Raw genomic sequence first — 26,930 nt, 5'->3', positions numbered from 1 at the left:
GATCTAGATATAAAATTTAACTATTTAATTTTTTTCTGAAAACTATCACTTGCAGCTCAGTAAAGAAGCCTCTTTTTCTTCTTTCCTTTCTCCCAGCAAATATGCTTTACATTTCATCATGTCTATATAGTCGTGTCAATAAAAAGTTTTCATCTGCTTTTTAATGATCTTGACAGTGTAGGTCTCCTCCTCAATGATGGACATCAAGTGTTTGAGGCCAGATAAAAAAGGGTGCAAGCAGCAGAATTATTTTAATTTATACCAGCTGTTTTGGTATAGTTTTGATTATTTGGCTTTAAAGATCTCTGAAATAATTTTAATAGTATCAGTTGGTGGAATGAAGTCACAGAAAACTACTTTGTTCTTCCTTTTCCCAACAAGCACTTCTTTCTTTCCTGAAAATCATTTATATAAAAATCAATTTTCTGTAAAATAATAAATAGCATTTTGATTTCTTTAAAGGTTGGACCTTCCAGTTCCTCTCAGAACAGCTATTCAGGCAGTCAGGTAAGAATCCTAACTTCCAGCATTAGTACGTTTTCGTTTAGTAACCTTGAAGAACTAAAATTCTGTAACTACAGAGTATTGAGATGATTTAATACTGTACTGAAATATCACCTCTGCTAGTTAACACAGAATGCCAGTTATTCATCCAGTAAACTCTATGTTCAGTACCTGGACTAGGTTTAACTACCTACACTCTATTAAACTCGGTAGCTTGCTGTCAGTATTCTTACCAACAAGATGCTTTACCACCTCTGATTTCACAAATTAATAATTTTTATCAAGCATTAACTTGACCCTTTTGAGGAAAAAGAAAAAAGATTCCTTCCATCTTCCTAGAGGATTCCTACCTGTGTGTGCACATGTGCATGCAAACACGATCACAAACCATTTATTTTATAGTTCTAGAGACATCTGGCATCATGAAAATGAAACTGTACTTATTATCAATTGATTTGTTAGGCATTTTTGTTCTTTTTTTTTAATAATCAAAATAAAAGGACTAAATGTGTTTCACTGTCTTCTCCACAAAAATTTGCAAAATTTCTCCAAACTTCACCAGATATTCATGCGTATTTTGAAGCTGCAGTATAATAATGTCTGTATCACTTTTAACACCAGATTTTATCTGCAGTTGAAAATTTGGGGATTTCACTGTCTAGTTAGCCTCTTTGAACTTCTGGGCTATGTATGTCTTCATTCTCACTGATCAATTTCATTTCTTATGTATACTTGATTTTTAGTTAATTATCACCACTACTATTAATGTGCCTAATTCCACTTGAACTGTCAGATGCTTTCTGGTACGTCTCCAGTTTCTTGAACTGAGATTCTCAAGGATATATTTCTTACTACTTACTAGTGATTATATTTGTTGGAAAATTATCTGGTAATAGTCCATTTGTTCAATCTTCACTACTTGTAGGTGGAATTACCAGACTCTGAGAAATACTAATTATTTAATTATTTAGTAGATACTAAATACTGATTTTCTTCATTGTATTTCTTTCACATATAATACATACTCTTCTCTGAGTTGAGTTTCTCATCTTGTCACATAACTACCTGAAGTTATTATTTTTTTCTAAAATATAGACCATTTGGTAAAACGACCGGTGGATTTTGAAAGGTTACATGACCAATGACAAAGTTATATGAAACCCAAATGATGACTAATGTCTTATATTAAATTAGAATTGTTACAGCCAGTTGCCAGTGAACTGGTAAACTCTGTACTTGCTTATCCCATATTTGCACATACACACACGTTGTTAGTTGCACAACTTTTCAAGCCATAAACAGCAGGCCTTTCTCCTCCTCCTCTCCCCCACCTTCTTTTTTTTCTTTTTTACATGGAATAATTGTCTTCTGGTTTTATTTCAGAGTGGAGTAGTCTACACAATAAGCAAGAGTGGATGTGGCCCTGTAAGCACTTTTCTTACATTTACTTTTTTTGTACACAACATAACTATATTTATAGTAACACCTAGCCCTCAGTTGCATTATTTATATGAGTGTTCATGTAGGAGTTTCTGTTACAAATAGAAAACGATGAAGAGAGAGCTAGAAGATGAATATTACATTTTATTCAGTGATAATAATTAGTTGGCAGAGATGTTAAAAAGTTAAATAGAATCATACAGATTATAGAATAATGAAAAAAGGAGTGGAAGGGGTTATCTGTTGCACTTACATTATGCTCGTTATAGACGTTGTCTATTCTCCCCTTCTACCCAAGACAAGGCCGGTGTGAATTGGTCTGCATGTTCAAAGTCGTTCCTCCTCTCAGAAGTAATTACACAGATACCTACAATAAGAAAGATTATCTCAGGTTTTCATTCTTTCATGCAGCAGGGACACTTGTGAAGTTATGAATCCTAGACAGGTCAAGCCAGTCATCCAGAAATAGGTGAAAGATGCAAAAGTGCTCTAATGTGGTGCTGAATAGATCAAAAACTTAACTGAAGCATTTTTATCAAGATAGTGAGTAACTGTATGGACTAAAATATTTGCAGATTTATGTCAGATATATATAATTATTTTGATTTCCTTTCAGCATTTACAAGATAAGATTTTTATTTTTTAATGCAAAGTTACTATGTTGAAACATTTACTCAATATAAAAAAATGGGAAAAAACTTGAAAGGTAAATTAAACAGTCAAGTTTACTTTTTCTATGTCAATGACGGGTTTTTTTCTTGTTTTTCATAATATATAGTAAGTAAACAAAATTAAGCTAGTCATGTAGTTCTATTGCTAAGCACTATCAGTTGTTACTTCAAGGTAGAAAAATGGGAATGAATCAGCAGCAACAAGGACAATGTTTCCAAAAATGTAAAAAATTCCTATCATCAGTATTTCTAAAATGTAAAATCCATCACAATGTGTATTGGGTTTTTGCAAAGAGCAACAAGATTACAGTTTGGGGGGACACTATTGATTATATTAATAATAACAAGTGAGATTTACTTTTAAAAAAGGAACTATTACTATTTATGCTGTACCTTTATATTTTATATTTGATTGACTGTAAATCAGGAAGGTGTTAATTTTTGTTTCTTTCCAGTTTCCACTTCCTAATTTTTACATATATGTGTATGTACATATTACATACACAATATGTTTGAATTACAAGCATTATATTAAATCTTTATTTCTGTTAAAATAATGTCTTGACGGTGTCTGTTTTAAAATGTTTCCCAAGTACCGCTAGTTAATCACTAATATACAAAGGGCTAATGTGCCTGGCTCTTATGTTCACATTTGGGTGTTCACACATGTGGAGAGTACAATACTCTCTTTATCACCTATTCTTTACATATTCTACATAAGGATTGGTCAGAATTGAGGGTATCTGAAGTGTGCCTTTTCTTCTTAAGCAATTATAGTAGAGAAATAACTGGTTTCATTTTTTTCTTAGGGAGGTGCTGCTGGTGCATATAGTCAATACGCCTGTAACGATGTAAGCTGGTTATATATGTATTTACTGGTTGTCTACTACTATGCTTCTTGACTCATCTCCTTATTGCAAATTGCATTTCATTCTCTTCTGCAGGGCTATATTATTCTTCCTAAGTATATTAAGGAAAATGGTGGTAGTCTGTTTTATTATTCTGAGATTAAAAACCAAAATTAAAAGGTGTTACATTGTCACTTCCTCTAAGTGTAATCATTTATATTATAGGGGCTACACATCACTTACTATAAACGCTTAATTTGTTAGCCTACTAAAATGTCAGAATTCTTACTGTGTAATGCTTTTTATCTGTTAGAGTAACTGTCTTTGGATATTGCATATTGTGCAATATTTGGGTTTTTTTACAATCTTTTTGTATTAACCCAATAATTCTTTAATTAGTAGAGAAATTTCTATCATAGATCTCATTTATTTCATTTTCACCTAAAAACAGATTTATTTTAAAAATTAACATATTTTCCATTTTTAAAATAATGAAAGCAAGTAAAAAAATCTATCAGAAAGACAACACACTCTCCAATGCCTGTTAGGAACTGAAACCCTGGCCAAGAAACTGCTTAATCATATGCTTAACTTTAAATACATCATTAGTTAGATTAATTCCTAAGTATTACATATATTTTATCTTTGTTTAATACGCAAGTGTAAATTGATTTGTGATAGAGCAACATTAATCTTACGAGTATAGTAGAATGTTGGAAAATTTTTACTTCGGTTATCTTTAAGCAAGTTTGGTATACTTTACTATTGCCCTAGATTTATTTAAGTATAGGTGAAATCAGTTTGTTTTGAAGTGTACATCCTCTAAGGGAAAAAGCAATGACTTCTAGATAGAATTACAAATTATTATATAAGCAAATACCTCATTTATATTTTTATTTCAGGGTGCATCCTCATCCAGCAGGGGTCTTGCCTATGGCCAGGTAACTATGGGCTTTCCAACATGTTTTCAGTTTCCTAAGCTATTCAGAAACTAAGCAGTTATGCCCAACTTTTACCAAACAATAATAAAATTCATGGAAGGGGATAAAGGGGGACTGTCTTCAAATGGTTAAGTAATAACCATATCTGGAAATAAGTTCAACAGATTAGTTACATGTTTAGTGTATGTTGTACTATCAACTTTGTTAGAAGTTTAGTTCTGTTTTGCACAGAAACTCAATTATATTTATTCTGTAAGTGAACACCAGTTACTTTTATTATGATTTTCAAAAAATCAGTGCTTTCTTTGATAGTTACTAAGAATTAAAAATATTTTTTTCTGGCTTTTGCCTATGCAATTGTACATATGGGTTGATGAAATTGAAAACTTTGCTGCACATTATTTTATGCTTCATTTAAAACATTTCTATTCTTATGGCATATCCCATTTATTCCCATTTATATTTCAATGGTAGGTTTTTTAGTTTTGGGGGGATAGGTTCTGGAGTTTGGGTTGGTTTCTTTTTTGATGAAGGTAGAAGAGATTAATTATTTTTTTTTTCTACCAATAGATTATTTTTATTAGAAACAAACTTGCAATTTGATGTTAGATGAAACATTTACAGCTTTTATACAGAGCTGTGTAAAACTAGCAAAATAATTGGGATTTGTAGAAAAAAAATGAAACCAGTTCATTTATTTCACTTGTTCATTTATTAATTGCCAATAATTTGATATTTTTCTTCAGAATCTTATTTTGTTTTGTAATTTAGGGAAATTATGTTAGCTATAACATTCTTGTGGAAAACAGTGCTGTAGTTAAATTTGTCATACATTTACCTAAGCAAAACATGGATTCTGTATTCTTTACAGTCTGTCCCTTCAAGCAGTTCAGATTCCAGTAAGAAGGTAAGCACTCCTTTTCAACTCAATGGGAAAAAATTCTTACAGTTGTAACTTGGCATGACTTCTTTTATTTCAGTGGTACTACAGTTACTTTTACCAGTTAAGACTTTTCAGGGTTTCAACCCAGACTGATTCATACAATTTGAATCAGTTTGGTTCTTAGATGCCTTATACTAACTAGCTGTGCTGTGGTGGCTTTTGTTGATAGTTGACTTCACTGTATATAAAATAAAATTTCATACATGTTTATGGGGGGTTTATTTAAAGAACTTAGGATAATGATTGTAATGTGATTAGGACTTTTAAGGATATAGAATATGTAATTATAATTTAGATGGGGCTGCAGAATGAGTGTGACTCAAAGCAAGTGAAATCAATAGAATTCATATTACTGTTGAATGTTACTCATATTTACACGGACTATTCCTCCAGTTCAGTCTCCAGGAAGCTCGGGGCTAATACTACAGCGTGTTCAGTAAACACACAATGTACCTATTCATATTCTCACAGGTTTTCTTTTTTTCATTTTAATTTCCCATTGTTTTAAGAATTCAAAACACAGTGATAGTTTGGTTTTTTTTTTAAATATCTTAGTTTTCAAAATGTAATACATCTCCCTGTTTTATACTCAGATTCTTTACTTCTGATAGCACAAACTTTCCTCTTCATTTTTTTTAAAAAAAAAGGGGGGGGGGGGGGGGTGTCAGGGCGGGGCAGGGAATGCTTCTAAACAGAAAATATTAAAACCTGAACAGAAGATACTACTATTGCATTTGGCTTAATTTTTATTTAATGAACTCAATATTAAGCCTTTTTTTGGCGTAATACTGAATAAAAAGAAAAGAAATTGATCCTCCAGTTTGGGGTGGAAAGTTGAAGATCAGAAAGGATACACAGTATAGGTCAGTGAATATGGTACAACACTTGAAATCCTACTTCTGCCTCTACAGCTGAGTCATTGTGTGACTGGGAGCGAGTCTTTTATGTCCTTATACTCTTGTATAAACCATGTATACATACATATTCTTCTTTGCTTGGTAATATGCATTAAAATTTTTTATAAAAATAGTATTTTATAAAAGTGATCATCCATAGAATTATTATCAGAGTTTGTAAATTTAGAGAATTCAGTATTCGTAATTTTCCTAACATATTTAACTATTTAAATAAACTTTATGGTGAGTAATCAGCTTTTTCTGATTTCTCTATAGGTAGTGGTCATTGCCAACAGCAACCCTTTTCCACCTGTGGTAAGCAGTTTTCCTCTACAATGCTCAGAATTTTGATTCAAAAAGCTTTCAAATATCTACATGCTTAATTTGTCAAAAAGATTCCTGGCATATGGAGACTACTCTTTGGCATGCAGGGTTTACCCTAGGTGCATAATTATCTTCCAGGAAGAAGCCAGTAGTTAGATAGCTACAAATCTTGTGGTTCTAAGATTGCTATTAGTACTTGCAGAGATATTGGATTAGCTGCAGATTCCAGATCTCAATGCCTACTGTCTCTGTGTTCCTGAATAGTTTTGATTTTCTGTTTCTATTGCAATTTTCTTTTCGAAATTCAATTCCATTCTCATTTTTAAACTACTAAATTTCCACTCTGCTTACTTGGAACTCATACAGTCAGTCAAAAGTAAGTTTAGCCTTAAGATGTTTAAAGTGATTTTGTATGATGTAACTTTTTATATATATATGTTTTTCTGATGTCTAGTTTCTAATCAAACATATTGTTCTAACTTAAATGAAGATTAAGATACATTTGTTCTATGCTATCCTTTCCACATCTTTCTTTCACATTTGGATGTGTACCACACCCAAAAGATAGGACACTTTTTCTGCTGCAATACTCTGGACAAGACTTCATGCAAAATAATTAGAGATTGTTTTGTTTCATTTGCAGCGTCACACCTACCCACAGGTAAGCATACTTTTTTCCTATGATTTCTATAATAGTAATATAGTTGTTATGGGATCAAACCAGTTGGCTCAGCATGGTGTCTGCTACCATTTTACATTCGTCCCTCATACCCCAAAATTCAGCAAACAAATGACTGGATCAGGAATTGAACTTCTATGTATAGCGATACATGTCCAATGCAGGTGACAGTGAGAAATGTTGGAGGGATGATGATGTCTTAGCTTCACTCGCCACACTTGGAAAAGCCAAGCTGACTGGTAGTGCAAAAAGGGCATAGCCTGTGCTCTGCTACTCTCCACATAAGCTGTAATAGAAGCAGATGCAAGTGTAGAAAATTACTTAGTAGAGTCAAGCTGTCTTCCCAGGCTTTCAGAGCTGAAGATGAACTAGTTTAATGCTGAGTATTAACAATTTGATAGTCAGTACATCACACATGACCTTTCCCTTTAGTCTCCCAAGCAAAATAGTAAAACTTGGTATATTCTGTTTAACTACATTGCATTTAAACAAGTCAAATTAAATGTTCACTGTTGTTTTTTGGTTGTGGGGGTTTTTTTTCAGAGTTTGGGAAGTTCTGCTACTAGGATCATAATACAGGTAGATGTTCTTCCTCCATTATACTTGAGTTTTAACCAAAGCCCTGTCTCAGTAAACTAAACAATGATTCATCTCTTTGGGAATAAATAAGTATGGCTAACTTATGGATATATTAGATATCCACAAACTACAGTGGTGGAGTAGGGCTTTTCTGTGGTTACAGAAAAGTGGATATCCTACTTGGTTGCTGATTAAAGACAATTGCAGCTGTTTTCTACAGACATAAAATATGAAAACCTCTGTATGCTAATTCCATAGTGCTCTCAAAATTTTCCAAATTTAACCATCTCCGTCTGCTCAGGAAGGCAGATGGAATTCTAGAACTTAAGCTTGAATGTTGTTTGATATTAAATCAAATAGGCATAAATCATAACCTGCACAATTCCATGTTCATTTAAACAGTCTATTTTTTAAATAGAAACAACTAGTTCAGTATTACACTTTTTAAAACCCTGCTAGTTAGTGCTTAGGTGAACTTTTGTTTACTGTTGTATTTATAACATTGCTTCTTGATAACCAGGTACTTGGAAAGTTGATTACAATCCAATCTCACTAGGAGCATGTTTGTAAAGTATTATGGATATGTCTCAGGCATATTTTTTTCTGGGTCCTTTGCAATTTTAACCTACCTACGAGTATTCACAGTTTAGGCTTTCCTTCCTTCATATGATAGTCCTTTGGACTGTGACAACAAATTCTCACTTTCAATGAAAGTTCAGTAGCAGGCTACCCCAGCTGAAATTTGGCTTTTGAAAATCATTGCTTTCAAAATGTATAGTATTAGATTCTTCCACAACTAGTGATGAATACTGGTAGAGAAAGGGATAAGATTTCCTCATTACTTTATTTCTTAATTTAAATGTATAGTGTTTTGATTACACAGGTTAAATATTTTTCAATGTGTATATATAAATGAAACTGAAAAATATTTGATTGGTTTCATAATCCATGTACTTCATGGGAATTGAAATATTTTCTGCAGTGACTTTTCCCTTTGGTTAAATTGTAACTGTGGCTTTTCCAATTTTTTTTTTGACAAAGCCTTTATCAAAAGTTTATTGTGCTTATTCATGAAAAAATCAGTCACAATATGAATATAAGTGGATATGAGTTTAATGGCAATTTGCATGACACATTGAAGGGCAGAATTATTTAAACTCACTTGAAATAAAACATTATGACACAATGATGTATTATATAATGAGTTTTCATTAAGAAAATGACATCAAGATGTATAAGTACTTTTGGCACTTTATTTATGAAGGATCTTTATATACTGAAGTATTGAAAATTGTAGCGCATGAGATGGCATAAATAAAGTAAGAAAGGGCATAAGGAACTCTTTCTGGCTTTCAAACTGTCCAGTCTATAAGGATAGTGTTGCTTCCTGAAATGCCTTAATGCATAAGCCATTCCTCTTAAAAATAAATAACTGGGTTTTTGTTCCTGTGTAGAATGGACAAAGACAGCAAAGCAGCAGCAGCAGCAGTACTTATGTTCAGGTAAGTGAACGTAAAAAGGACTAGAAATATTCCTGTAGATTTCACTAAAACAGGGCTAACACAACTTGGAAATAAATGATTTCCTGCATTTTTTAAATTATTTCAGAGTGTCCAGATATTTATATTTCTCTGATTTTGTTCATAAAATTGCCTTCTGATATTGGTGTTCAACTATTTTTGTTTGGAATGCTCATAAAAGTATTTCCATGTGTGACTGGTTGAAGTGAAATGACTGTATTCCACTCAGTGTGTCCTCTAAAAGGTGCATAAAAGTCATGGCATTGAGGGGAAGTGATTCTAGGCTCAGTATCACACTATAAATCCCATACTGGTAGATTCAGACCCCACGTATCTGAGAGCTCAAATTTCGAAAACTTGTGAAGGATAGTTGCTTATCCATTTCAAGAATGATGGAGAATTGTAACTGGGAACCGATGTGCATGATCTTTCAGCCTTACTTAAAGCCATGCAGATGAAACTACTTCTGTGGAAAAAAAAAAGTCTGTGAATTTAGCAAATACTAACATAATGATAATACAAATTGTTGTAGAGTTACACATAAGAATATTCATAGTTTGAACTTAACTATAAGGCTCTTCAGACTTACTCCTCTTTGGGGGGTTGGGGGTGGGGAGGAGCAAATATCTGCCAATTTTCTCTGTACCTCTACACGCAACCAGGAAAATGTTTCAAAACGGAAGGTATGACTTCTAGGGATTGTGGTCAAAGCAAGGCCAATACTCAACATCACAAATACTCAACATGCACAAGGTTGGCGGTCTGTGTCTCGATTCGATTCATGGCTTCTGCTGAGAATAGGACAATCTGCTGCACAGATGCTAGTGTACTGCTCTGTCTCCTTTGCCTCAGGAGGAGCCTTTTTGGGAAACCCTTGTGCAGCTCTGTTGCCATAAATGTTACGCTCTTTATAAAACCCTCCTTGTCAAGATGGTAATTATCTCTCTCTCTTTTTTTTTTTTTTTTTTTTTTCAAGGGTTCCCCAAGCAGTCAGTCCTACGGCCAGGTGAGACTTTTTTTCTGAAATGTATTGAGCTTTTCTGTTGGAGCCTGCCTTGTAAATGGACTTTGAGGTTTGGTTGGTTGTTTTCCCTTCTTGGTGTTGCTGAGTGGTCCTTGATTTTGGTTCATAGCACTGAATTACCGTGAAGGAAAAAGAACATAGTACAGAGGAACTGTTAGCGGAAATGGGCTTTTCAGTTGCAGCTGTGCTAAGACTACAGCTTTATTTACAAACGAGTTCTTGCCTTTCTTACAGGGATACCAGCCTCAAGGTGGCACTTCCTATAGCCAGGTAAGCATCAGTCACTATACAGCATTTGAGAAAGTGAAGTGCCATGGCACTGCAAAGGGTAGCAGATTTCAAAAAATCTCTTTTTTTTTTTTCATTTATATTTTATCATTAAAAAAACCCCACAAAACTCTGAATTAATTTCAAAACTTTTGTTGTGATATTGACAGTTGTCAGGATCTTTGTGTCAGATAGCAGAAATAGGCAAGATAGTTGAAATCCTGTTTGGTAATCCCTGTCTTCATAACTCTCCCAGACAGCTGTGGCACAGGTCTGCATGTACATGAAACACCTGCTCTTTTTTGACATTATATTGAATGCAGATTGTATCAGCAGCTTATAGTTACCCACAGTAACTTTATATTAATGAAGGTTTTTTCAAAAGGTAGTTGCATCCTTGACTATTCCATTTGACCTGTTACTCTTAATTCCATTGTTTTGTTTCCATTTTATGAATCTGTATTTTTTTGTAGGATTCTTTCTTAATTTTTTAAAATTATTTTTCACCTTTATTTTCCCTCAGAAGAATGGAATTGTGCAACTGAGGCCCACCAAAATACAAATATAGGAAATCGGTATTCACCTATCGTTAGCCATCTAAGCCCAGTATCTAAGGAACAGCAGGCAAAAGAAACATAGTAAGACAATGTTGCGTCCCTTCAATGCACTGGAAAACCTTCATAAGACTAGAGTCTCATCTGAGACAGATGTAAAACTACTCTGTGATTGTATATTTGATAAACACAGTGTGATCAGATATTCATCCAGAATAAGAAATACCAAAATAATTCTAGTTAAGCAGCAGAGTCTCTACATTCTCTGTCCTACACTGGCATTTTTTCCCCCACCAAGAAACAGACATGACAGAGGCATCTGCTTCACAAATACAATAATTATGAATCAATAATTCCTTTCTTACAGGGCTACCAGCTTCAAGGTGGCAGTTCCTATGGCCAGGTAAGCATCAGCCAGTCACCAGTCAGAATACAGCATTTGAGAAAGTGGAGTGCCATGGCACTGCAAAAGCACCTAGCAATCACTCAGAATTTGAACTTCAAAGGCCATTTTTTCTGAAAGTATGTATTCTCGCACTCTAAATTAATCCACGTGCTACTTATTTATCTGGAATCCAAGCACGTGTTGGCATCATTGTGAGGACCAGCAGGAAGACGGGGCTCTTGATACTGCCCTGTATAGCTTTAGGATGTAGTTCCTCGCTTTTCCTAAAGCAGGCTGGATCCCTTACAGAAGGGAACTAACCGAATGGTGTCCTTGTCTTAGGCTGGGCCAAGTTACTCGGGCAGCAGCAGTTCTTATGGCCAGGTAAGCAAATTGGATATTCTGTAGGAAGTGCTTCACTGATCTCTCTGAGACCCCACATGACTGGCAGATTTTTGAGAGTGATGTTTCCTTTGGTAGTCTGTGTCTCGATTCGATTCATGGCTTCTGCTGAGAATAGGACAATCTGCTGCACAGATGCTAGTGTACTGCTCTGTCTCCTTTGCCTCAGGAGGAGCCTTTTTGGGAAACCCTTGTGCAGCTCTGTTGCCATAAATGTTACGCTCTTTATAAAAGCCTCCTTGTCAAGATGGTAATTATCTCTCTCTCTCTTTTTTTTTTTTTTTTTTTTTTTTTGAAGGGTTCCCCAAGCAGTCAGTCCTACGGCCAGGTGAGACTTTTTTTCTGAAATGTATTGAGCTTTTCTGTTGGAGCCTGCCTTGTAAATGGACTTTGAGGTTTGGTTGGTTGTTTTCCCTTCTTGGTGTTGCTGAGTGGTCCTTGATTTTGGTTCATAGCACTGAATTACCGTGAAGGAAAAAGAACATAGTACAGAGGAACTGTTAGCGGAAGTGGGCTTTTCAGTTGCAGCTGTGCTAAGACTACAGCTTTATTTACAAACGAGTTCTTGCCTTTCTTACAGGGATACCAGCCTCAAGGTGGCACTTCCTATAGCCAGGTAAGCATCAGTCACTATACAGCATTTGAGAAAGTGAAGTGCCATGGCACTGCAAAGGGTAGCAGATTTCAAAAAATCTCTTTTTTTTTTTTCATTTATATTTTATTATTAAAAAAAACCCACAAAACTCTGAATTAATTTCAAAACTTTTGTTGTGATATTGACAGTTGTGTTTTATATGGATATCTGCAGGAAGCATGGGTTCCCATTGCTCTGAGATCTTTTCCATGTGGTTGGAACTTTAAAATTTATGGTAGAAATAGTCTATTTGGTGCTCTTCCTGCTCCATCTGATTTACGTGGTACAAGACAAATTTATAGTCAGTTCTTCACTGTCTCCTTTGGTCTCAGTACAGAGAAACGGTGAGGAGGAGCTACCGAACATTGGCTCAGGTCCTCAGCTGCAGAAAGAGTTGGTCCTGGAGCCTGTAGCTGATAAATGCTTACCTCCCTTTACAGTTTTTATGTGAATTAAAGCAGCCCTAAGATAGCTATGAATTTTGGCAGGATCTTTGTGTCAGATAGCAGAAATAGGCAAGATAGTTGAAATCCTGTTTGGTAATCCCTGTCTTCATAACTCTCCCAGACAGCTGTGGCACAGGTCTGCATGTACATGAAACACCTGCTCTTTTTTGACATTATATTGAATGCAGATTGTATCAGCAGCTTATAGTTACCCACAGTAACTTTATATTAATGAAGGTTTTTTCAAAAGGTAGTTGCATCCTTGACTATTCCATTTGACCTGTTACTCTTAATTCCATTGTTTTGTTTCCATTTTATGAATCTGTATTTTTTTGTAGGATTCTTTCTTAATTTTTTAAAATTATTTTTCACCTTTATTTTCCCTCAGAAGAATGGAATTGTGCAACTGAGGCCCACCAAAATACAAATATAGGAAATCGGTATTCACCTATCGTTAGCCATCTAAGCCCAGTATCTAAGGAACAGCAGGCAAAAGAAACATAGTAAGACAATGTTGCGTCCCTTCAATGCACTGGAAAACCTTCATAAGACTAGAGTCTCATCTGAGACAGATGTAAAACTACTCTGTGATTGTATATTTGATAAACACAGTGTGATCAGATATTCATCCAGAATAAGAAATACCAAAATAATTCTAGTTAAGCAGCAGAGTCTCTACATTCTCTGTCCTACACTGGCATTTTTTCCCCCACCAAGAAACAGACATGACAGAGGCATCTGCTTCACAAATACAATAATTATGAATCAATAATTCCTTTCTTACAGGGCTACCAGCTTCAAGGTGGCAGTTCCTATGGCCAGGTAAGCATCAGCCAGTCACCAGTCAGAATACAGCATTTGAGAAAGTGGAGTGCCATGGCACTGCAAAAGCACCTAGCAATCACTCAGAATTTGAACTTCAAAGGCCATTTTTTCTGAAAGTATGTATTCTCGCACTCTAAATTAATCCACGTGCTACTTATTTATCTGGAATCCAAGCACGTGTTGGCATCATTGTGAGGACCAGCAGGAAGACGGGGCTCTTGATACTGCCCTGTATAGCTTTAGGATGTAGTTCCTCGCTTTTCCTAAAGCAGGCTGGATCCCTTACAGAAGGGAACTAACCGAATGGTGTCCTTGTCTTAGGCTGGGCCAAGTTACTCGGGCAGCAGCAGTTCTTATGGCCAGGTAAGCAAATTGGATATTCTGTAGGAAGTGCTTCACTGATCTCTCTGAGACCCCACATGACTGGCAGATTTTTGAGAGTGATGTTTCCTTTGGTAGTCTGTGTCTCGATTCGATTCATGGCTTCTGCTGAGAATAGGACAATCTGCTGCACAGATGCTAGTGTACTGCTCTGTCTCCTTTGCCTCAGGAGGAGCCTTTTTGGGAAACCCTTGTGCAGCTCTGTTGCCATAAATGTTACGCTCTTTATAAAAGCCTCCTTGTCAAGATGGTAATTATCTCTCTCTCTCTTTTTTTTTTTTTTTTTTTTTTTTGAAGGGTTCCCCAAGCAGTCAGTCCTACGGCCAGGTGAGACTTTTTTTCTGAAATGTATTGAGCTTTTCTGTTGGAGCCTGCCTTGTAAATGGACTTTGAGGTTTGGTTGGTTGTTTTCCCTTCTTGGTGTTGCTGAGTGGTCCTTGATTTTGGTTCATAGCACTGAATTACCGTGAAGGAAAAAGAACATAGTACAGAGGAACTGTTAGCGGAAGTGGGCTTTTCAGTTGCAGCTGTGCTAAGACTACAGCTTTATTTACAAACGAATTCTTGCCTTTCTTACAGGGATACCAGCCTCAAGGTGGCACTTCCTATAGCCAGGTAAGCATCAGTCAGTCACCAGCCACTATACAACCTGTGTGTGATGTTCCCATATATGTATTGAGAATAGTGTGGTTTCTTGAAATAGTATAGTAACTTCTCATTAGAAGTAAGTATTTTGCAGTTTTTTTCATGTGGGTCTGGGAACAATAGGCTCATTGAACCAGCTCTTTTCACATAGGAAGCAGTGCATGTAGGTGTCAGCTTTTTGATACACTATAATATTCAACATACACAATATTTCAGAATAAAATTCATAGTAGGATGTAGCTGGTCTTCTACGTTTAAACACTCAGGCAGCTAAAGCCCTTTAAAATTTATTTCTGTATTTCAAATGGAGAAAAGGAATACTTGGATTACTGAGCCGGTGTTTTTTTTTCCCAGCAGGGTGTATATCCTTCTTCAGGTGGCAGCAGTGGTTGTGGACAAGTAAGTCTTCTTTCTCCAAACTATTTGAATACTAGACCCAGCTTTCTTTGTAGTAGTACCATATTTTTCAGTAAGTTATATAATGTTTGTTGGTTGGAATCTCTTGTTTTCATTGTTACATGGAATTATCTTGCACAGAGATCATAAAAGGTTGATATTGTTGGTCATTGTAACCAAAATGAAGTGGCTTCTCCCATCTAGTGTTACACACAGAAGACGGTCAAATAGTGATTCATCTGTCTACTCAGTAAACAGATAAAACCTTTGCCTGGAATGATTTTCATATGCTGCTCCTTTTAATTCCTATAGAAAATGATAGGATCAGAGAGTGGTTCCTGTGGAATAAGAATTAGGTTAGTAGTTTTCATCCTGGTTCCATTTCAACTTGTGTATGCCTACAATGATGTAAAGACTGTGTCTTCAATGATGAGATGCCAGGTGACAGTATCATGCATGAGGCTATGATAGTAAACCTATGTTCAAATAAATATATTGGGGAAAGCAACAAGAATGAAAGAGAAGTATAAATACAGATTTTTTTAGCAGAAGTATTTAGCAGAAATATTAGGATTGGTATGAGTTAAATATGAATGGAAATGCATGCAAAAACATCATAAGGAGCAGTACAAGGACACAGTTAACAGCAATGAAACTGATAAACACTGAAGAATGTGTTATTTCCATGAAAGCTGTGTCACAGGCTGATTTATCAACAGAAGACCTGTGCTCTACTAATGGGAGGGTGACAACCAGGGTAGAACTCATTGTGTGTACTGTTTCTCATCCTGTTATGCCAACAGGAAGGCTGGCTGTAGCCAAAATATACCCAAAACAGGAAAATGAAAGGCATTGGGCCGCAGCGTTGCCTAAGATCTGTGATGGATGAATCTAGCAAGATTCTGAGGTAGATGGTCACACAACAGTAACTGTTGATTCCTAAAAGGACCATCAAAAAAAAAATAATCCAGTTCATCTTTACCAATCAAGAGGAACTATGATGATACAGAGAGACATCAGTTGCCAGCCTACCTCACTTTCCATGTGGCACACAAGTAGTACTGCTTTGATCATCTGTGTGCATGTGTATTGGTGTTTGTGAGTATGTGGGTATGGGAGTGACAGAGGGTAAACTCACAGACTTAAAGGGTTAAATAAAATTCAACTCATCCTCTGTAATATTTTATGTTGAGTTTTGTTACATTAATTCTCACATAAGAAATTTTAAGAAAGCTAATTACTTTGCAAGAAAATTAAAATTTGGGCACTTACCTTTTGGTTTGTTTGTTTTTTAACAGGGTATTTCATATGATAGCAATCCCTGCCACCAGGTAAATGGCATTCCTCCTCTGATTTTAAGATTCATCCAAAATTAGTTTTGCCACTAACTTAATTAGTACCAACTTCAGATTGATATAGTGCAAATCCACACTGCCTTCCTATACACAGGAGCATCACAGGGGTTTGGGCTATTTTTCCCCCCTTTTTCCTAGCATTATGTCTGTGAAATGTCTAGCTCTACAGGATATTAAGGCCATATTCTGGAAAGAACTAATCTGCTGCAGAGTTGCTCAACTGGCACTACTTAAATCAGGGTTGGGGCTCAGCAGCCTCTCTGCAGACTTTTCCCATCAAAAGTCAGCAAATATTTTAGGTCTGCCATTTGAGGTTCCGGAAAGAGATTAGCTTAACAATTCATTCAGTTTGTGCAGTGAAGTACAGATAGCAACCTGTGTATTTGTTACAAGTTTCAGTGTTGGAACACTAAAAACCACTATCCTAAAAGGTGTCTGCTATGTTTAAAGAAACAATCTCTGTAAATCTTAAAAATTACTAAGAAAACAGCAATAGATGATCTGGGTTTTAATTTGTGATACTTCTCTTGATTCTTATTGATATTTCACAAGAAATAGAAAAAATTGATAGATTCATTGTATTAACAAATACCATATTTTAGCGATATAAATATATACTATATTTATAAATATACAAACAACATAGGTGTTGCTATAATATATTATTATAATGTGGTATAGTATATACAATACGCTATCTGTAATATATTATTATAACTTGAAAGAATAATATATGATATAGGTATTAATTATATTATTTTATAATAGCTTTTCAAGTTTTTTTTTATAAAGAGGAGTTATTTCTTTCTAAGACTAAAGGAAACACAAATTTTGTTCTAAAAACTGCTAGAACATTGAAAGATAATACTTTTCATTTCATTTTCATTTGTCTCTTCTGGATGAAGTCTCAGCCCTGTTTTAGTGAATGGCAAATACCCCAATCGCTTCAGTAGCTCAGGATTTCACTGTTCTTATGCACTTTTGACACTAATACTTCTACAAATGTCTTTTCTGACTTCACTTGAAGGAGTTACATTCCTCTTCTGAAAAGGGCATGTTGAAACATACTGAGTGTTTTATTTAAAACCTTTTCCTCAAGGCCACTGTATCTCACAGCTCATGGCTTTCTGTGTAATAATGCTACCAGGGGAATTTTTCCTTCCATTTGTATAAATTAAGTTTTCTACAAGAGAAGAAAAGATACATTCTCTAGAGACTGTTCAGAATGAAACATCTGTGTACTAGGCATTACTTAAAGATAAATGTTTGTGGTTCCTTGACATATGTCTCATCTAGTATTTACCTTTGCACTATTAGCAATCTATGCTTACTACGTTAGAAAACATATCTATATTGCATATCTGCCTCTGCTCCTTACTCCTCCTAAGCAAGTATGGTAGCTTTCATTAAAATAATCCATAGCCAAACAGTAAGTGTCTAAAGCATGCATAATTTTTGTCTAATTTAGAGGATGGATCACAGGGTGGTCGGGTAGGTAGCTCTTCATTATCCATTGGTAAAAACTTTTTAAGCAGTTCTAATCCAGACCATAGTTTTCTTGCTCATGAGGGTATAGTTTCCTGCAGAGTCTCCTGAGCTCCAGCCTGTAACTTACTCTTTTCAAACTTGCTTTTTACCAGCCCTGAAATTCTACTTACACAGAAAGAACTTGGTAACCTAATAAAGCTAGCTCTGTGGATTCTGATCAAATTCAGCTCGCCAGCATTATAACTGTTATTGTTTTGTTTTCACAGGGTGGATCATACTCCTCACAAAACTATGGTGGTAGCCAAGTAAGTACTAGATTATTATTTCGTCCCACTGAAGTTTTCCTTCAGACAGGGTCCATGATGGCCAATCAATATCCAATCTGCAATGTTGTAATATTAATTCTAAATTATTTTTTGTTGTTGTTTTTAGCAGAGTGCATCATCATCCTCACAAAATTATGGTGGCAACCAGGTAGGTAGACCTTGATTTTTTCCTGGTAAGAATTTTTATCATATCTGATAAGTCATCTAGGTATCTAGGAAGTTGTATTTATTCAAAGGAATCCCACGCAATTGTTTATCCCAGCTTTACAGCCTCCAAAAAAAAATATCACAGTTTCTTCTGAAGTAGGGTTTATATTTGTTTTATTGGGTGGATCCTTCTCACAAAACTATGGTGGTGGCCAAGTAAGTAATGCTCTATTTCCCTACTTGTACGTCACTTCATACAAGCTTTAGCCTCTGCTCAAAATCAGGTTTTCTATATTCTGATTTTCTCTGATTTCAGTTTGTTTGTTTGTTTTAAAGGGTGGATCGTCCTCCTCAGACAGCTATTATGATAGTCAGGTAACTAGCTCTTTCTTTCTCCTAGTTGTATATTATTTCATACTAATCTTTTTAGTCCCTGCATCATCTTTCTCAAAGATGTAAAAAAAAATAGATTCTGTGCTCTTTTTGTTTTGGATTGGTTTGGGGTTTTTTTTCTTTACTGAAGGACAGAACATTCCCTGTAAGCAACTATTGCAGCCATGTATTTCACTTCTTATTTTCTTTATAAAGGTCCTACTTTAACTCAGTTTTTTCTTTGCATGAGCCTCAATTCTGTCTTGCAGAGTACAACATCAAAGTGTATTTTTAACAATCCATTTTTGTGAGGAAATAACTGGTATCTGATGTCCTTCTAGGATTCACAATATTCCTCAGACGATAATCCCAATGCCTGTGATGATGTGAGTATGCTTTGTCTAATATATTTTCATCACAACATTTTTCATGTAGATGGGAAAATATTGCACTGCTAGATGCAGTCTTGTGAGCAGAATGATCCAGAAAGAATGTTGATTTTCCACACTAATAGCTGTTTCAGTAACTGCAGGTTTTCTTACTGAAAATTGTAATGTAAGTGTTTACAGATATGTTTTGTGCTTTTAAATGCATTTAACTTGATGAAATGAAATATGGACAAAAATATTTTAGTGACTTTGCAGTAACAGAAGGTTTTGCCCAAAATCTAAGGATACATTTTACAGTAATCTTCCAAAACCAGAAAATCCCATAGACAAGCTTTAAATACATACAATGAACAAAAGAAGAGAGATACAGTGGCAGATATTCCACTGCTTTTCATGTTACATTTCTACCAATCTAAAGTTGCTATTAAAATGTTTTTCAGACAGGAATGGTCAGATTTCAAACTAATTTAGGCAATGCTGTGGAGGATGTGAGCAACAAATTATTTTTGTTATGTCTGTGTGCAGTATCAGAAAGAATCAGGTTTCTGTAAGTTTACTGTATTTAAATACTTCTTAAAGAATGAAATAATTTATTCTTTTCCAGAATGACACTACCTATAGTGCCAATGGTCAGGTAAGTGCTTTTTTTCTTCTGCAGTATTCAAATTCTTATGGTTAATGACAGTGTTAGTGACCGAACACTTTTACATTAGACCTGTGGGCCTAAAATTGTAGTGTATGATTGCTTTTCAATACCCTTCAAAAAGTTAAAAAATGAGGTCTTTGATGTTATATTTCTCTGTACTCAATCCCTCTAGCCGTTCTTAAGACTGTTGCATAATTATTTAAAACTGCACCATACTTCTAAGAATATATATCAACACAGGGTTTTTTGCAGTATATGCACTTCGACTGGATAATTATTTGGGAATTAACCATCTGTGTACATGTGGCATGTAGCCACCTCAAGCTTTTTCCACTTAAATGCTAGTATTGTAAAGTAACATTTATCCCTTGGTAATACTCTCTGTCAAGACTTTCCATCTGTCCTACAAGCAGAAACTGTGATTAACATGGATAGATTGTGACCAAGCAAATACACTGTTGAGTAAATGGATGACATTTTTCCATACTTCTTTCTGTTCATAGAAAAGCTTTCTCCATCTGTTACAGCCTCTTTTTGTTTTACTGCCATCTAGAGTAACCTGTCATCAGTTACTTGCCTTTTCTTCAGTTGTCAGCCATATACTTTACTGCTTCATTATTTTCCCTATTTTTCCTCTCTAGTACTTTAGTACTGCACCAAGCATGTATATTAGGAAGTAAGGAGGTCTTCTGAAAACATCTTTTGGTTTTGCTTATATTTACCTTGAATGCATTGCATTAGGTTTAATGCAAAAGGTTCTACAAAAGAAATCCTTCATTGCTTCCTCCTTTGTTCACAAAAGATGCTGTTATTCCCTTGGTTTCCCCTATCCAATGCATATTGCTGGACTTCATTGTAAAAGAGTTTGCTTCTAAACACTCTCACAAAGAAGGGTGGTGAATGTTCAAAAAAACCAAACAAACAGCCCCAAAATTCTTTATACAGATTGTTCTCTAAACCACAGTGGCTAAGCTGAGGAAGACTCTGCTAGGCAGGAACTTCTGATGAAGGAGTGATAAGGTAAAAACAGACAAAGGCTATGCTTTTTAAAATTCTTACTAATAGCAAAAAGATAGCTCTGGACATTTTCCTGCCCCAAAATATGCCACCTTGACAAGTTTAGGTAAATTTTTGCTGAAAGTATTTTGTGTAGATGGCTGCATCTATAAAGTACTAACTCACTTCTGGCTCCTTTACAGAGTTCTGGTTGTGGAAAAAAGAAAGTTGTTGTTGCTCGAGTAAGTAACTTTTTTTTCTTTCCTTTTTTCACTGCTTGTAGGATTTTTGCCCTAACTATACATACTTTTTCCCAATTATGCCTAATTTTTCCCTAATCATGTTTGTCCTAATTAATATTCTGATATTTAAGGAAAAAGTAAAATAAAATAGCTTGGCTATTTGCTCTTCGGGTGAACTTACTTTCAAGGAAGTGTGTGTGTGTGTGTGTATATGAAAACAAGACATGAAAATCCTGCTGTGACGTATAGGGCAGCTCAAATTCCTGTTCTTCAGGAAGCACATACAAAGTTGGTCCAAGCTAAAGTTAAAATTAAATGTGTCATACAAACAGAGGACAGCTAAAATTTGAGCTGATGAACAATAGAATAATGAAGTAAGAAAGAATAATGTTTGGTAATTTATTGTACTCAGCATGTTGTAGAAGAGATACAGATAGGTGTATCATATAGCTTCAAGTCAGCTTCAGCAGTAGGCTACAAAAATTATGTGCAAATAACCTTTTTTCTTTATAATGCCTACTCAATGTATACATTAAAGGTTCTAGAGTTGTTATGAATAAACAATATGGGAAAAAAAAGAAGGCCTGTCACTGATCACAGAGTTTTCACCTCCTACAAGTAAATGACTTTGTTTTTTACAGGATACATCACATGTTTTGAGCAGAAGAGACACTGATGTACAGGTAAACCCCTCTTGTCACTTTTCTGAACTACTGTTGGTGTTACAGCTCCTTGGTGATTACCTACAAAAGAAGAATAAGGATCTAGTTTCCACAACAGAGTATTCTGTTCAGAGTTAGGTAGTTCTTTCCCAATAGAACTATGTATTTTAATTTATTACCTTTACAGAAAAATGAGTCATTTCTTGTTTCTTCACAGAATGAGTCTTCCACTTCAAATAGCAGCCACACCAACCTCCAGGTAATAACGTAGTGTCTACTGCATGATCTCATTACAAGGAGCTTTCTGATAAATTATATTTCATTTCTGAAATTAGTTCCACTAATTTATCTGTGCTGAAGGATGCTATTTTGATTTCGCAGCATTTTCCTTATAACGTTATAATTTTGCACAGTTGTAAATAATGATAATGGGCCCAGAATATACTGTTTCCGCTGTTCCTTCACTCTACTAAGCAGGTAAGTATTGCAGGTGTTTCTTTGCATAATATTTTGTAAAAGTTGTTTGCAAAACACAAAAGAAATAGTTTTAGAATCTTTTTTTAGAAACAGTCCTGCTCTAGTGATGGTAATGGCCAGATACATAATTCTGTTTCATTTAGAATTTGGTAATAAGGTACATCTTAGTGATTATGTACTTCTGTTACAAAAGCAGGTCCAACTTTCATATTCTGTAGACTTACGTACTGCTGCAGCAGTGTATATGTTATAGAATTATGTGAAATCTAACTGATCCAGAGTAGCACCTGACTCTATTTTTTGTAATGTTTTGTACTGTATTGGTATCCATCAGCTTTCCAGACATCTGGAATCCTGCTGTGCCCAGCATTATGTAGATGTAACACTAGCATAGTCCTCTGTCTCAGAAAGTTTGAAGTCTAATTCAACAGTACAGTCAGATCTCTGAGCTCCAGTGAGTAACAGTTTTCTTAATTAGTTTTCTTGATACCCATTCCCTGTGTATTGTATCCAGACACAAATTAAGTGTCATCCAAATTTATGTTTTTACAATGATTCATACAGAAAGTTCTGAAAAGATAATGTTTGTTGGTGCAGGGAAAGCGTACAAAGAGTTTGTCACCTTACTTCTCACTACATAATTTTATACATGTTAGATTCTGATAAAATGCTTCTATAAAAAATAATTGGTTTCTTCACAGGGTGGATCATTTATTGCAACCGGTGGTGGATCAAATAGTCAGGTCAGGATTTTCTCTAATTTTATGTAGTCTTGTCCAGATAGCTTCCTAGTAATTAAACTAATTAAAATCAGGAGTCAGAGTTTAAGTCCCATAGTTTTGCGGGGGGATTACTGATGTTATGCATTAAATTGTAAATGATTAAATTTATCTGAAATGGCTCTATGAAATCAATTCTTAACACTGTTTCAATTTCACACATGGTTTTTGGTGAGAGTACAGTGGTGATTCTCTGTACTCTTGACTACTCAGATAATTCTCTCTTGATGAGGTATCTGCCATTGAGCCGTAGCACTGAGAGATGTAGTATCAGTCTAACTTCCAAAGCAAACGTTAAATGCATAGAACTATGCTGTCTCCTCGTTTGTTCTAGGTATAGGAAATGTCATAGCTACTCTGTAGTCCCACAGTCTTTCTTCCCTAAACATAGTTTAACGTCTGAAATAAGATTTTATTTTAAACTTTCACACAGCAATAATTGTTTCCTTTTTTTTTAATTTATAGGGTGGTTGCATTTGTCCTGATGGGAGCAGTGGTAATAGACAGGTAATTATTTTTCTGAGTTTATACTTTCATCTATATAATGGAGTATTTTGAATTAATCACCTAGTAAGTATGGACACTTGGGTAGCACAAAACATGATTGATAATTTCCTTAGTAGGGGTAGAATTTTATACAATGAAATGGAAGAATGAGTCCCACTTTAACTGCATAATTACCATTTGGCCACTAACTTTCTGTAACTGTGCTTGGTAATCCAGATGCTCTGTCAGTTGACTGTTATGTGCTAATTGTTCATTGTTTTCAAAAACCAGAGTCAATATGCCCTGTAGTAACAATTTAATTCCAGCCAGTTTAGGCTCCTTGTCCTTCTCACTGGTGCAATGTCAAAATCTGATAAATATTAAAAAGATAATATCTTAAGTCAATATTTAAACTATTCTTTCCCATAAAGAGAATCATTGCAATTTCATGACCAATGGCACTGGATAAACTTTTCTCTTAGGCAATACCTCTGTGCCAGGAAAAAGCCCAAGGAATGCAGTTACATAGGCATTATAGACTAGCTTTACCAGGCTTCTGGCTTCACGTGGCTTTGCCAGGTGAACTTGGATTTTAAAGTCACCTATATTCTACCTGAAAACTTACTTTTGAAGCTTCTGTTGAAGCTGTATTTACATAAACACATTGGAATGGTGTAAATTTTTTTAGTTTTCAATTTCAACAAGAATCATATTGCTGATTATTATTTCTGTAAAGAAGCATGCTATTTAAAAAAAAAACCTAATTGTTTAAAGAAATGACTGCTTTCTGAACTTAACTATCATTAACTCTAACATACAGTAACAGTAATTTTGATCAGGTAAAATACCACCTCTTTCATACAATTAAGGCTAAGCAGTAATCATGACCTACATGTTTAAAAATATAGACTAGCCTATTAAAATAACTAATATTGAAACTCCATCGAGGAAAAACTTTTTTATTTGTCGTGTGATTGTAATGCTATATAAGCAAAACCATTTATAAGGAAAAAGGTGGACATCTTTATGGAAGTTTTCATTCTAATAAGCCCTTTTTCTTTGCATGCTTAAATTGGTGCAAAAAGAGCTTGGTTTTTAACAGCAAGCCACCGCAGCTTGGCTGGGAGGAGAATGTATTTAGTTGCTATCAAACAATAATTTTCAACATGAAGAAACTAAAACATCTAAATTGGACACATTAGAAAACCAGTTTTCAGTGCAGATGTGTCCACTTTGATACACAAGAGACTTGTATTTCAGTTTGTGATAGTATCAGCTGATAGAATTAATTTAAGATAAACTAGGTAGCAATAGTCTTGATCTTTGTCTTCACCCAACAATAAAGTCCAGCAATCTTTGCAAAGGAACAGACTGAATTAAAAAACAGACTTATTTTCAGTTTCTGTCTACGTCAATCCTCTATATATGGCAGTAGCAGTGCCTAAGATTAGCATGTAAACACATTGGCCATGATAGGCAGGTTCGTTCTTCTGAATAAAAAAAGTGAGGTATAGCTAGATGTATATGTATAAATAAACCAGCAGGCATAAATCTTACGTAAAAGAGACAGTCATCTACTTCCTTGAAGATTCTTCAGCCCAGGACGAAAATTCCTGCAAAAAGCTTTCATCTTAATTTAGAAGCTATGAGTTACATGAAGGTCTTTTCAAACCTGGAAAAGATTATAACTTAAAAGTCAAAGCTATACATGTTTAAACCATCTTGTTTCAAAGGAAACAATGGGTTTCCTGATGTGGATCCCCAAATTCCTCATGCTGAAATTATTCCACTTTTTCTCTAAGCTTCTTCTAAAGGCAAGAACTCAGTCTGCAAATAGTCACAGAGGAAGCAGTCTAACCATAGAATAATACTTTGTCTATTTTGTATATAAAGGGGATGTGACAGTAATAATGGATGTTATGTACTAGTAGATAGTCTTCTCCTTTAAGTGGTGAGTTTAAAAATTTGCTCTCCTAAACCCTATTTACACTTTGGAAGTTCAGTATTCTGGCAATTTTAAAAAATATATGATAAGAGTTATGATCATCTATAACAATACAGAGTCTGCCAGGTATGACATAGGATTCTGAGATTAAAAAAGTAAAATGAAAAGTTACTAATTTTTCAGTTCCTTTAACCTGAACAGAAACGTACCTGCTAAAATTTTCCTTATCTGTGACAAAAAAACCCTGTTATCTTTTAATAATTGCAGTAATGTCCTTTTTAAAAGCTCTGTTTTAAAAGAATAGAAATTCAGAAATAGGCTCACTTAAATGCCTCTTAGCAAGAAAATAGCTAGTCTGTGTTTTCATTTCAGGGAGCCCCAGGTTCTTCACACAGTACATATTCTGGTAACCAGGTAAACATTCAGATAAAATGCCCTATTCAGAAGCTCCACCTAAAAGCTTCCCTGAAAGAGCAGCCAAACATAAACCGGTAACCCATTCTGTCTTCTGCACAGGGAGGGCCTTCCTTCTATCCCGGAGGATCCTATGGACAGGTAGTTGTTCTTCCTCCCTTACCAGGATAACACAGACTCCCATCATCCTGTTTCCTTCACTCCTGATATTGTGGGTGCCATGACATGCTATAATTACAGACCTGATAGCTGTCTCTTGGAGTAGAAAACTTAAATGAACCCTGATGTAACCTAGTGGTGTGAAGCTTGACAGAGAACAGTACAGAACAGTATGGAACACTACAGAATCTGCCATTTCCTTGCAGAACTCAAATTTCAGCAGGCTAAGAAAATTACAGCCAGAAGACTTCTTCCAATAGTACCTAAAAGTTAGCTCAAAAGTGGGAGAAAGGGTGTAAAGTGAGAGCTGTATACACTGGTATTTAAATACTCATCTGGTCTGCAGAAAACAGCTGGTCTGTGTTTTCTTTTCAGGACGGCCCAGGGTCTTCCCACAGCTCTTACTCCGGCAACCAGGTAAATATTCCGGTCACTGTGCCTGCACAGGAGCCGTCTAAAAGTCTTCTTTGAGAGAGCCTTTCAACTATAAACCAGTAAACTTTTATGTTTTCTGTACAGGGAGGGTCTTCCATCTATTCTGGTGGATCATACGGACAGGTAAGTGTTCTTCCTCGTTTGTAAAGATAAGCTATATAGACTTCCATTATCTTCATTCCTGTATTCCCCATATAGTGGCCATTGTGAAATGTAACACCCAAGAATTGAATCAACCATTTGTAACTTTCAACATGAAGTCTGTCAGAGGAAAAGACTGAATTGTGTTTGCAACTTCTGTCGAATGA

General features: G+C 35.2%; 1 protein-coding gene across 1 annotated transcript in view; it reads left to right on the top strand.

The window, feature by feature from the left end:
- The window catches only part of LOC126041597 (hornerin-like), a 48,754-nt gene that overhangs the window by 3,709 nt on the left and 18,115 nt on the right, over positions 1-26,930 (top strand). Inside the window, exons 6-36 of the mRNA XM_049807520.1 lie at positions 463-507; positions 1,888-1,929; positions 3,425-3,466; positions 4,366-4,404; positions 5,276-5,311; positions 6,520-6,558; positions 7,211-7,228; positions 7,790-7,825; positions 9,280-9,327; positions 10,322-10,351; positions 10,604-10,639; positions 11,558-11,593; positions 12,276-12,305; positions 12,558-12,593; positions 13,844-13,879; positions 14,561-14,590; positions 14,843-14,878; positions 15,266-15,307; positions 16,603-16,635; positions 18,414-18,452; positions 18,580-18,621; positions 18,957-18,995; positions 19,334-19,378; positions 19,986-20,015; positions 21,227-21,265; positions 21,907-21,948; positions 22,145-22,186; positions 23,106-23,147; positions 23,649-23,690; positions 26,563-26,604; positions 26,707-26,745. Coding sequence (XP_049663477.1) covers positions 463-507; positions 1,888-1,929; positions 3,425-3,466; positions 4,366-4,404; positions 5,276-5,311; positions 6,520-6,558; positions 7,211-7,228; positions 7,790-7,825; positions 9,280-9,327; positions 10,322-10,351; positions 10,604-10,639; positions 11,558-11,593; positions 12,276-12,305; positions 12,558-12,593; positions 13,844-13,879; positions 14,561-14,590; positions 14,843-14,878; positions 15,266-15,307; positions 16,603-16,635; positions 18,414-18,452; positions 18,580-18,621; positions 18,957-18,995; positions 19,334-19,378; positions 19,986-20,015; positions 21,227-21,265; positions 21,907-21,948; positions 22,145-22,186; positions 23,106-23,147; positions 23,649-23,690; positions 26,563-26,604; positions 26,707-26,745 — 1,173 coding nt within the window. The remainder of the gene's footprint in view (positions 1-462; positions 508-1,887; positions 1,930-3,424; positions 3,467-4,365; positions 4,405-5,275; positions 5,312-6,519; positions 6,559-7,210; positions 7,229-7,789; positions 7,826-9,279; positions 9,328-10,321; positions 10,352-10,603; positions 10,640-11,557; positions 11,594-12,275; positions 12,306-12,557; positions 12,594-13,843; positions 13,880-14,560; positions 14,591-14,842; positions 14,879-15,265; positions 15,308-16,602; positions 16,636-18,413; positions 18,453-18,579; positions 18,622-18,956; positions 18,996-19,333; positions 19,379-19,985; positions 20,016-21,226; positions 21,266-21,906; positions 21,949-22,144; positions 22,187-23,105; positions 23,148-23,648; positions 23,691-26,562; positions 26,605-26,706; positions 26,746-26,930) is intronic.

The sequence above is a fragment of the Accipiter gentilis genome, chromosome 8 (genome assembly GCF_929443795.1).
Source record: "Accipiter gentilis chromosome 8, bAccGen1.1, whole genome shotgun sequence".
Taxonomy (NCBI): Eukaryota; Metazoa; Chordata; class Aves; order Accipitriformes; family Accipitridae; genus Astur; species Astur gentilis.
Note: the sequence above shows the minus strand (reverse complement) of the source record. Positions and strands in the feature narration are given on the sequence as shown.